The 12,086-nt window shown below is 53.1% G+C and overlaps 2 protein-coding genes across 2 annotated transcripts; one reads left to right on the top strand and one right to left on the bottom strand.

Annotated features, from left to right (window-relative positions):
- Positions 1-822: 822 nt before the first annotated feature.
- On the top strand, positions 823-2,579 carry LOC125550950 (hyccin). Its single transcript, XM_048714085.2, has one exon. It carries the CDS (start codon positions 948-950, stop codon positions 2,268-2,270), a length of 1,323 nt encoding a protein of 440 aa, XP_048570042.1. The 5' UTR covers positions 823-947; the 3' UTR covers positions 2,271-2,579.
- Positions 2,580-6,597: 4,018 nt separating this feature from the next.
- LOC125554647 (UPF0481 protein At3g47200-like) lies at positions 6,598-8,355 on the bottom strand. The gene is made up of 2 exons (XM_048718139.2): positions 7,567-8,355; positions 6,598-7,432 (listed from the first exon to the last, which is right to left on the bottom strand). Exons 1-2 carry the CDS (start codon positions 8,209-8,211, stop codon positions 6,659-6,661), a joined length of 1,419 nt encoding a protein of 472 aa, XP_048574096.2. The 5' UTR covers positions 8,212-8,355; the 3' UTR covers positions 6,598-6,658.
- Between the last annotated feature and the right edge of the window lie 3,731 nt (positions 8,356-12,086).

Raw genomic sequence — 12,086 nt, forward strand, 5'->3', positions numbered from 1 at the left:
TTAAATAGATGGCGGACGGGAGGAGTTTGGTCGGCGTTGCGTTTAATACCGACCCGCTCATGAACGGATCTATGGCCGAAGTAGGTTTCTCGGCTCCACGCGGTTTAATGGAGGCGTTTGAATGCGGCGAGGAGGCGTCTTCAGTCGAGCGTGCAGCAGCCGACGCCCTCGGCTGGCGCGCCGCTTCAATGGCAAAGGAAGTGAGAGGCCGCGTCCGCCCTGAGCCGCCTTCAATGTAGAGCGACGCGCTCTATAGCGGCATGAATGTGGGTAGCTGGCGCCGGATGGGAAAAGCGCGCGGAAGGAGGAAGGGACTTTTGGTGGGCCAGGGTGGTCAAGCGGGTTTGGGATCGCTCCGGACTCGTGCAAAACTCTCCCGCGTTTGTCTCCAGTTTACGGGAGAAAACACGTCTGAAGTGCTGCAGATCCATACAAAATCGTGTTGGATAGCTTTCATGGTCTAAATAACATGGTTCGTATGGTTGCAGGAGGTTTGAGAGTTGGCGTTGGAGATACCAACAAAAGAAATAGCCCTAGCTATCGTGCTCTCCAGCTCGGCACATGCATGTTATTTTTTGAGCATGGCATATGCATATTCGTAGGCCACAATCAAACGTTAAATCTTAGGTCACTACTTTTTCAACATTTGGTTGAAACTTTAAAGAATATTAAATAAAAAATATACGCTGAAATCGGGAAGTTGGCGGTGGACTGCGCGTAGCGGCGTAGAACGCCGGCTCCATTTCCCTTCCCTTGAGCTGTCTGCCCATTGACCATCTGCATCTGCACAACTGCCAACAACTTGTTCAACTTACAAAATAGCCCCTCCCGAGACACGGAACCACCAAAAGGCCCATTCCAGAGCTGAAACACAGGGTGGTTGGGTGGGAGAGAGGACGACTCCAAATCTCATCTCGTCTTCTCCGCCGCCGGCAAGCCAGCCAGCCATGCCTACCTCCCCGGCCGCCTCCGCCGGAGCCGTCGCCTCCCCCTCCGGATCCTCCCCGGCCTCCGCCGCCGCGTCGGCGGCCGACCCGGCCACCCCGTCCTGGTGGGAGTCCGTCTCCCAGGCGCGCTCCCGCATCCTCGCGCTCGCCTCCATCCTCCCACCCGAGGTCTCCCCCGGCGTGTCGGCGCTCGCGGACTCCGACCGCCCCGCCCGCGCCCTCCTCCGCTCCGCCGCCGCCTACGACGCCCTCTCCGGGGCGCTCCGCGCGGGGGGCGGCGCCGACGACCCCGCCTGCCACTGGCTCTACGACACGCTCCTCTCCCAGGACCCCGACCTCCGCCTCGCCGCGCTCGCCTTCCTCCCGCTCCTCTCGTCGCTCTACCTCCTCCGCCTGCCTCCCGCGCTCCCATCCTCGCTATCTGGCTTCGAGGCCGTCCTCCTCGCCGTCTACTCTTCCGAGGCCAAGAGCCGCCAGGGAAAGCCCGTGCTTGTCCATGTCCCCGACCTCTCCGTCCCCTCCCTGTACCACACTCCGCAGTCCAGCCCCAGCTCGAGATCGCCTCGCCGGCCGCACCCGCCGCCGATCCCCCCTCCTCCCGCAAATGTGGTGGTGGGCGTGCTGTCGCCGCCGCTGGAGCCACAGGCTGCAGTGAAGTCGACCAAGCGCGCGGGGATTATAGGGGTCGCCTTTGAGGCGTACTACGCCAAGATCGCCCAGATGCCCCCTGCATCCAAGGTGGATGCCTGCAATGCGGTGGCTGCCTGGGCGGGGCAGTACTGCAGATGCCGTTTTGAGCTTGATGAAGAGTTGGAGGTGGAGGAAGGGGATTCTCTGGGCTCCATGTCGCCATTGTCCACCGATGCTGAGAATGGGAATGGGAAAGCCCTGGAGGAAGAATTGGCAAAGCTGAGTGTCAATGGAGACAGCAGTGGACGGAATTGTGGTAAGGAGGAGGAGGTAAGGGAGGCAAGGGTGCAGCTACCGTGGGAGTTTCTGCAGCCAGTGATGAGGGTTCTTGGGCACTGCTTGCTCGCGCCACTGAACCCAATGGAGGTGCGGGATGCCGCCGCAGAAGCTGTGCGGGTTGTCTATGCCCGTGCATGTCATGACCTTGTGCCACAGGCAATTCTGGCAGCCCGGAGCTTGATTGAGCTTGACAAAAGCGCCCGCAAGGCTGCCAAGGCAGCAGCTGTAGCGGCCTCTGGAATAATGGTAGCCTCTGGCACAGCTGGAAGCACCGCATCGAGCTCCAGACCAAGTTCCAAGCCAAACACGCCGAGCAAGCAACGCAAACCTGACATGCTGCTTGTGTCCAAATGAGGTCAATTGCTCTGCATTTTGTGAAATTGTTTGTCACTGAAATGTCGACCAAGCCTAGTATACATTGCATGCGGAAGATTGTTTGTTATGGCTCGCAAAACTGCTGGCTTGGTATGTTATGGCTCGAAAGACTGCTGGCTTGGTATGTTGCCAACTCTGTATTGTATGTTAACTTGTCTTATGTAGTTATGTTACTCGTTGCATATAGTTCACAAATCAATATATTTTATGATCCTGCTTGTGGGTTAGTGAGGAGATTCAGTTGGAGTGTATACTGTTGGTAATGGTTATTGTTGTAAATTTCAATCATATTCTGTTTGTCCATGTATTTCTTGCAATGCTCTGCACTTGAAGATGTTCTGTTTGTAGGTTGCAACTTTTTTTTTCAACTGAAACAGTAGGAGAGTTTTGTAATTTAGTTCTAATTAAACAGATATACAAAGCAGTGTACAACGATGCAAGGGCAGTTAAAAATGATCAAAAGAAGGATTACAGGTTGATTCGTAGCTACTCGGTTTCTGATAGTAGTAGCAGTTGAGTTTGCTACTTGCTAGTAGATGGATTGAATAAGCAATGCATTCCAGGGACATGTTGGATGATTTGAAATTGGTTCTGATTCTTCTTTCTGCTTTCTTCTATGGAGATATTGAGCATTCTTGGATTGATGCCAAAAATTGGCATGCTAATATTTGGCATCGACCAATTATTGGCTAGTAATTTCTTGTTTACCAAATTTTCTTGCCAACCTCACATAAAGTTGCCAGCTTTTGCCAAGTCTGGGCTTTGCCAATACACATTGGCTAGCCAAATTTTGGTAGTGAACCAATGCCCATCTTCACAGATTCATAATCGATTTCTGTTTTCACTTGAAGCATGATTTATACTCCCTCTGTCCTGAATTACTTGTCGCAGAGATTCATTTCTGCACTAGTTAATTCGGGGCGGAGGGAGTAGTAGTTAAAAAGTGTTAGAATGCACTAATTAGCTGCTGCATGAGGCTAGATTTTCATCTTTGTGAGCTTCTGTAACTCAATATGAAGCAACTTGGGCATTATTGTGATCGTTTAGCACTTAGTCTACTAGATTGTGCATTATTATGGTCAGTGCAGCTTGATTGTTATGGATTGGAAACCCATTGGTTTTGTTATGCAGCTAACTCTGTATTCTGTGTTAATTGCCTCAAGTTACTTGTTCCTTATACTAGTTCACAAATCAATCTTCATGACTGCATTTTCTGATTGATAATTGAGTGTGATCCTTGCTGGCTTTTATTATAGTCCCAATTTTCATTGTGCTGTTCATATATTTCTTATGTATGTATAGTATTTTGATGAAAAAGTTATTCTCTTTCAGTACTATCTGATGGAAATAGCATAAGCTGCAACACATTGTGTATTCATGTGTCCCTAGGTTTTTAAAGCACCCCCACTTGCTGACTCATATTATTATATATACTCAGTCTGAAAGTTGGATTTTTTAATTGTTTAAATTAAGTCATAGTGAAAATTCCAAAATGAGAACATAAAGATCTGGCCAATCTGCTCTGCTTGCATGACAATGTGATAAAATGGTTGTTTTTGTATGCGAAGATGCATCGAATATATAAACCATGTTAGTGATTCTCAGACTGGATTCAATGTAAAGCTAGGGACAAGTGTTGAAAATTTTCCTTTAGAAATGAAGGTGTTGCATTCCATAGTAGGTGATGTTAAATTACTGCATTATAAAGCAATTGAGTGCCTATTTGAACCTAGAAGATGTGATTTTGCACAGCATGGGCGTTAAGATTGGGTGGCGCAAACTGAGCACGCTCTTGTTTCATTCCCCAATGTGCGTTGCTACCTCTCTAGCACTAGTTATAGTTCCAGCACGCTTACTTACTTTCGGCATATGTATCCACTCCTTTTTTCTAAATGTTAAGGAGTGTACGTATCCACTCTGATTTTACCCCTAACGTGCAGTGTGTATACACCCGGTGCTGTGGCTCAGTAAACCGTTGGCTTTGTATGCAGCCACCTCTGTATTTGTATGTTGACTTGCCTTATGCTGTTGCATATAGTCCATGAATCGATTTTGTTGCAATATCACTGTCATTGCGGACTCGTTTGCCCGCGTATTTCTTGCACTATTGCGTGCAGATGTTTCTATTCAAGTCTGCTACTAGCAGTTTTACTAGTGGTCTAATGCATTTCAGTCTTGAGACTTAGAGTCATGGAAACGGCTACTGAGCTGAAGACAGATCGTTGTGGTGCCGGTCTCTGCTTTGCTTTAAATTAGGAGTAGATATCATCATCTAAAAAAAAAAGGAGTAAGTAGATATCATGATATGAAGTTATAATGGATCATCGTATGAAGTTATAATGGATCATGAAAGTTAGTTATACCTGGGTTTTGTCCTTTTACTGGGTTGTACGTACACGGTGGAAGTTTACTTGTCCCCTGCTTGGAATGGGGGTGCTCCTCGTCCCCGGTGTTTCTAATCCAAGCGGGCCCTGAGTGGGCGTAAATTGAAAAAAATACCAATCAGAGCAGAGCAAGTTGCCGAGAATTGTCAAATGGCAAATCGAACTTTGATGGTTTGCGAAAATAGCGTACTAGCCCTACCGATGCATGCAGGAAGTTGTGACGACCAAGGCCGAGACCAACATGCATGACTGGTTCGTGCTGCCGGAGGACCTCTTGCTCGTCGCCATGGAGGTCCCAGACGTCGTCCGCTCCGGTGCCTTTTGCTCGGCACACTCATGGCACGACCGGATAGCGATCCTCTTGCTCGCCCTGCCGCCTCCCCACGCCCAAGCAGCTTGCAGAAGCGATGCCATCCATTTCAAATGCCACGGCTGCTGCATCTCACAGCTCCCTCAACGCACAACTTGCCAACCCATGCTTTGGCTCAAATAAGGCCCCAGTTCGGGTGTGATTCAGTTCAGAAACAGGAACAGGAACAAAGAGGATTCAGTTCAGTACGGGCACATATACGGACATGAATTCAGTTCACTACATTTTAGCACTACCCTACAGTTCAGGAACATATAAAAGCATAATAATTGAACAAACATTTTTACTTCACTACTTTGGACAGCCTCATGCAGCAAATGTATTTGTACAAATGAACATGATCGCTGAATATCCACCAAATGCCATCAATTAGCACAAGTTAGCACAGCTTTTTTCCACCAAGTGCTCAACACTATCATCCCAAAAGAACAAAATAGCATGGCATGTAGCAACAATAACAAATCTATCTTTTGAAATGTTCTTTTTCTCCAAATAACCAAAAGCCCATCGATTACCACACTACTTATCACCGACTTTATCCCCAAAGAACAAACTATCCTCTGCTCCAGCTGAAGGTACTAAAATAGAGCCCTAAAGAAGATCTTAAGATGACATATCATCAATTTCACTAGGACCCTGAAAAGATAGACATATTTAAAACATGGCAATATTATAACTAGTTCAGAGAAGATGAAATAGAGGAATATGGAAATACCATCAGCAAATTTGTTAGGCTAGGGAAGGCATTGCTGCCTCCCGAGGCCATCGTCCATCGCCGCAGTCACAATCGGGTTCGAGGGAGTCTGCGCCGTAGGAGGCATTGGAGATTGGGAGCAGCGAACCGAAGGCGGCACCGTCAGATGAGCAGGGGTTGACGTGATCGGAAGTGGCGGGAAGAAAGGGGATTTACCCTCTAGACTTCTTCTTCTTCCACCCGGCAAACATGCCACCGGCCGAACTGCCGGCCACCGCCTCCTGCAGCCGCCGGCGCTCCCGCGACGGCCCTCCTCTGATCCGTCCCCCACCGTCGGTCTTGCCGCCGCCCCCGGCCATCCCTCTAGCCCCGCCGGCGTACAGTTTTTTTCTCCGACGAAGCCCCACCACCGCCGTCCACCACCGCCCCCAGCCTAAACCCTAAGATAGATAATGGGGTAGCCCTCCAGTGAGCCCCTTATTTCTCCTTCCTTCTCTCCGGCGAGGCCCTTCCTTCTCCTTCCTTTGTTCAAAATCGACTGGCCACAAAAGCTAAAGTCAGTCGATTGACATTTAGCTACTGTGGTTAAAATTTGCCTTGTTTGTAAGCTCTCTGCAAGCTCTAGAATTTTGCTGAATCATTCGATATATAAGTTGTGATCAACGCATCTAAGTTCTGACAAGATATACAATAACCTGGTGTCTCGTACTTCACTTGTATTTCGTGGCAATGCACAGGTATTTTAGCTAGTTTAACGCTAACATTTGGTGCACAAATATATAATGTCCGGATGTATGCGCAGGATTTTTTTTCCTCACTTTTTTAACTTTTAAAATTTGTATTTAGACAATGGGTGCATCTACACCTATAAGCCAAAGTGTAACGCTAACAGCTGGGAGCTCAGGTACGCTCAGCCCCGCTAGTGATGGCTGTAATACTGTCTCTTTCCCTGCACTTCGTAAGAAAGAACGGAATACACAGTCTGGATGATGTCGGTGACGAGGAGCAGGATGCCGGCGGCGAGGGAGAGGAACGTCCACGGGTTCCCGAAGTAGGTGCGCTTGAGGTAGTACCACGACACGTGCAGGAACACGCGCAGGTTGCTCCGGCAGTAGGCCTCCACCTCGCCGTGCAGGGCGCAGAGCGGCGACGCCTCGTCGCAGACCACGTCCCTGGTCATGTCGTTGAGCAGCCGCACCACCGTCTCGTCGCCGTCCACCCACTCGCTCCGGACGATCCCCTTGCGCCGCAGCAGCCGCACGTCGTCCACGCAGCCGACGACGCTCCGCATGAAGAAGACGTAGGCGGTCACGTCGTTGCCGGCGCCGACGTGCAGGGCCTCGAACGCCATCAGGTTCAGGAGCTTGTACTCGGTGGAGTCGTCCACGAAGAGCTGCGGCATGGTGAGGGTGCCGCCCCGGAACCGGACGTCGCAGAGGCAGTCCGCCCGCCCGCTGTGCCGGAACCGGATGCCGGCTTCGTGGAGCTTCCGCGCGGAGCGCACGTCCGCGGGCTTCGCCGCCGGCTCTTCGACCTGTATGTTGCGCTCTGTCCTGCCGGTGGTGTGGAGTAGTAGGCTCCGGCGGTAGATGTCTAGTGGGTGGAGCCCCAGGTGTGGCACTGCCGCTGGGTGCCTGTCAGCATCTGCCACGCCAAGGAAGTTGAGCACCATCCTGTTGATCGTAGCATAGGTCTAGCCACCCAAGAGGCACATAATGGTTAGCACAAAGGCTCAAGATCACGTAGCTCGTATGCTCCCATGGAGGCACTTTGCTATCAGTTAAAAAATGTGAGATATCAATCCATTATATTGGGCTCTGTACTTACCGATGTTTTTCCACCCTCAGCTGCAGCGGCGATCCTGTGGAGCACGAGGAGGGGCAGCTGGTTCTCGACCATGAGCATGTCGCGCTGGACATACGGCGCAATGTACAGCAAGCCGTGCCGGCTGAACACCGGGTCGTTGGGCGCGTAGTCTGGGTGAACGGCATACCTCCGCCCGGCGGCCGCCGCCGTCCTCATCACCTCCAGCAAGAAGCAGCCGTCCACGATCATCATCTCCACGAACCGCTCCCCGCCACCGTCGCGCCACTCGTCGCCGAGGCCGACGTACGCCGCCCGCAGCTGCTCCTCCACCTCCCCCACGGCGGCGACGAGGTCCCGTAGCGGCCTGCCGGCCCGCCGGAGGAGGCGCAGCAGCGCCCTGCGTTTGTGCTGCTCCATGGGCAGCAGGTCGGGGTCTCCGTGGTGGAAGGGGCCCAGGGACACCGTCTGCGGCTTGTAGGCGTCGCCGTTGAGCCTCTTGATGCGCGCCGGGACACGGTAGATGGAGTGCTTCCGCCATTGCTCCACCTCCGACGACGGCTCGTGCTCTTCCAGCAGCGTCTTCTCCACGTCCTCCACCCACGACGTCACCTCAACCATGGCGATTTCAACTAAGTACAGTAATTTGTTGTGCACTGATGGGCGCATGGCACTGTAGAGGAGTATATGTAGAGCAGCAGAAGAGGATAAGCTAAAGCGGTAGCTTGCTTATCGTGTCAGTTTACTAGCGTGCTTTACAGTCTGGCGTTAATTACTCTACACTGCGCATCAAAGCTTTACTATTGACTGAAGGAAGAGAAAAGTGGAGTAACGGAGCACGATAGGTCTACTGGTTGATTTTGGACATCGGGTTGATGTTGATGCTTGGTTTTGTAAGTGTTTATGAATTGAATTTGTTGGAATTTTGCTAGTAGTTTTTTGGCCCAAAGCCCAATTAAAATTCTGAAATTCTCTTGGCCCATTCATGCACACATGTGAGTGGAGTGAGTGAAGCTAAAATTTAGTCCCACCCCGGAAGTTGAGAGAGAGTTGTACCTTTTTATAAGTTGAGCTCTTCTACCACTTGTATGAGCATGAGAAGAGAAGACCTACACGTGCGCTCCTCCTCGCTCGCCGCGCCGCGGGTTGCGGGATTGAGCCGAGCCGAGGACAGAGCTATGCACGTTGTCTATATTTTTGCTGCTCGGGAAAATTAATGAGTCATTAATTAATAATTAACGGACACGTTAATTACTGAACCGTTTTCGATTCTTTTGGATCGTGACGACTTGGACGTGGGGTTTATTCCCACGACCTACCCGGCCCGCACTATATAGTTAGGCAGACGTCTACCCTAGCTGCCGCCGCTTCGTATGGTTTCTCACCACCGTTCCAGATCATTGCGCTGCCAAGCAAGTCTTCTCCATCCCTCCTTTCGGCGTGCACCGGGAGGAGGGACAGCAGGCCTCCGGAACCCCGCCTCTCGTGATCCTATACGGGAGAGGGCGATCAGGTTTTTGGGGAGCGCACTCGCGCGACTGCTGGCAGCGACGACTTCGCGAACGACGACTTCTTCCCCGACCTCGGCAACCTCGTCCTCGACGACATGGGTGACAATGTCAACGCCGGCGGTGTTGCTCCCGCTGCACCGTATGTGATTCTATCCTTCCTGTTCGAGATTGTGGTAGAATTCATGTTTCTAGTATGTGCCCTAGATGTGATCTGTTCATCTGCTATGCTAATTCACATGATTAGTTTAATCTCTGTTGCTGTAGTTATGATTTATCTTCTGTTTATTCGGATTAAATCTTGTAGTAATTTGCTCATATTTCCAACAAAACTGACAAAAAATTATGGTGCATGCTCATGCGTCCCTGTGAGGAGAAAGACATGATCAAGCAACACCTGGTTTTGTGGTCCTATCATTCCTTTTCTTAAGCACATCCTAGCACTCCTAATTACGCCAAGTATATTTATGTGCGAAAAGAAACTTGAAGTTTTTTCTTTCAATGGAACTTGAAGCACACTACTACAGGGTCAGTCAACAGTCAACACTCACAGGTCAAAAACCACCATGTGATCCGTCGGCGATTTCCGATCAGTGATGACTATGTTATCAGTGACCGGTTATCCGACCAATCAGAAAATACAGTGGCGAGGGGAACCTCATGACTGACCGCCGCTCCGATTTGGCCCGTCAGTTATGAATGGTTGTGGCTTTTTTTTTTGAGGGTGAATGGTTGTGGCTTTGATAGTTGTGATTGTATGCTAGTAGTGCTGCAGTGCAGCCCCAACTATAGCGCCACGTACACACATGGACATGATAGTATCAACATTGCATATCATGGCATACACACATACATTACATATCATTACACAATTGCATATTATCAACATTGCATTTCACACACTCCTCTGTATCTTCCTCCTCCCCTCTCCTCCCGCGCCGCGTCGCCCGCTCGGCGGCGCCGCCCGGCGCTCTCTTCTCTCCTCTGCTGCCTTCTCCGATGTCTCCCGCGGTGGGCCAAGAGCCGCGACCAGCCTCCCCATCAGCGGTCTCCTACTTGGAGGCCCTGCTCGCCCCGGCGGGCAATGCAGACGTGCATACACTTCCGGCGGGATCTGGGGAGCCTTCAATGCGCGTGCAGCGGGCAGTGGGGGAGATTGGTGGCCAGCTTCAATCCGCTGCTGTCGTGCCTGCGCGGTCGACTTTAAGGGCCACCGACAGCCAAGAGCGCATTGATGGCGGTGGGTGGAAGATGGTGGGAAGGGGGAGGCGCCCCCCTTTTTACCAGCGGCCTCCGCCGCGTCCCAAGCCTCAGTTCTCTCACCTCAAAGAGCTGCTATTTTCCAAGGCGAGGGGGAAGTGCTTTAGGTGTCTCGAGCCTGGTCACCGGGTCGCTGGCTGCTCCAATCGTGCTCGCTGCCTTCTCTGCGGCGCGGTGGGGCATAGGGCGAGGTGGTGTGGCGGCGAGCAACCGGCAAGACCGGAGAGAAGCAAGGATCGTGCTGAACCGGTGGTCGTTCTTCCGCCGCCTCCACCAGGCCCCCCATCGAGCTCTGCGGTCCGGGCGCCAATGGAGGCGCCAGCGGCTGATGCGGCGGTGCGGCGTGGGCTCGTCATCGCCACGGCAAAGAGGTCAGCGGGGCAGGCCGAGGCGGAGCGGAGACTAACTAGGTGTGCGGTGGTGGCGGTGGTCGTGGGATCGGCAAGGCAACTCGAGATCGTCGACGTCAAGAGGGCGGTGGACATGAAGTTCCGGATCGAGGAGGAGGCGGTGAAGGTGTCCCTCCGGGCTCTGGGGGAGATGTTGCTCATCTTCGATGATGCGGCAGTCTGGCTGGCCGGGGTCCGCTCGTGCTAGGACGGATCTCGCTGCTGGTGGCGCCTTGGTCGCGTTTTCGGCGCGCGTCGCCGGCCAAGATGTTATACAAGGTGCGGGTTTGCCTGGAGGGAGTGCCGGAGCATGCTTGGGACGTCGAGTCCGTGGCTTCGTTGTTCGACCCCTCCATGCTCATCGACGGCGTCGACCACGAGGTGCGGAGTGAGGAGGAGACGGGATGTTTCCGGCTGTGGGTGTGGACGGATGCTGTGGAGAAGCTCAAGGCTCGCGGTGTGCTTCAGCTGGAAGAACCGATGGAGGATGGCTCGCCCGGGATGCACTTCCCTGAGCTCAACATCACTCAGGAGGTGCCGCGGCGTTGGGGTCAGGTGGCCATGCTCGGGCACCCTGTGCCCATCCACCTCGATCATGTCATCGACTTCACCTGCCCGCCGAGCCCGGATAGTGGGAGGAGCTGCGACAGTGGGATCAGCGGGATGCCGTCGGAGGACGGAATGGTGCCGGACTGGCCCGCTAGGTGGGGCTACACATGGTTCCTCAACTTTGAAGATGGGGACTTCCCACCACCGCCACCGCGTGCCTCCGTTCATTCCAGGCTGCGCTTCCCTGATGCCGATGGCGGCGGTGGAGGAGGAGGGCGGCGAACCTATGGCAGCGGCAGTGGGTTCAGGCAGGCGAGTGTAGGGATGCATCAGGCTGAAGAAGGTCGCAGATCGCACCAAGGGGGGACTGGATCGGGCGGCGGAGTTGGAGGCGGCGGCCGGAGACGCAACGGATGGCCGGAGGAGGGTATGGTCGTGCCGCCGCTGATTGACCTGGGGGAGATCGATGGTGCTCCGGCGGTTGTGGACCCGTTCGCCTGCGTTGATGGCACCCTGGCCATCTCTGATGCACTGCGGCAGGGGCCACATGCGGCGTCGGGCGTGACCACAGCTCAAGATGGCATGGGCGAGGGTGGTCAGCGGTCTGAGGAGGAAGAGCTGCTTGCCCCCTCTCGTGAAAGTCTGCGGGTGCCGGGCGAGGATCAGCCGGCGCAGCCCTCTGCCATGCTGGTGGGAGGAAAAGAGGGAGGAAGACCTGAAGAGGAAGGGGGGACGACTCCAGGCGACGCGGTGGGCGACGTGCATGGTTGTTCCCATGCAAAAGCGGCGTGTGGCGCAGAGGCGCCCATCCCGGTGGAGCCAGATGGAGAGGAGGAGA

Source organism: Triticum urartu, chromosome 4A (assembly GCF_056163025.1).
Source record: "Triticum urartu cultivar PI428250 chromosome 4A, HENAU_Tu73, whole genome shotgun sequence".
Taxonomy (NCBI): Eukaryota; Viridiplantae; Streptophyta; class Magnoliopsida; order Poales; family Poaceae; genus Triticum; species Triticum urartu.

Coding starts and splice junctions, on each gene's coding strand:
- LOC125554647 (XM_048718139.2), bottom strand. CDS start 8,211: ATGCGCCCATCAGTGCACAACAAATTACTGTACTTAGTTGAAATCGCC. Junction 7,433..7,566: donor CTGAGGGTGGAAAAACATCG/GTAAGTACAGAG, acceptor TTGGGTGGCTAG/ACCTATGCTACGATCAACAG.
- LOC125550950 (XM_048714085.2), top strand. CDS start 948: ATGCCTACCTCCCCGGCCGCCTCCGCCGGAGCCGTCGCCTCCCCCTCC.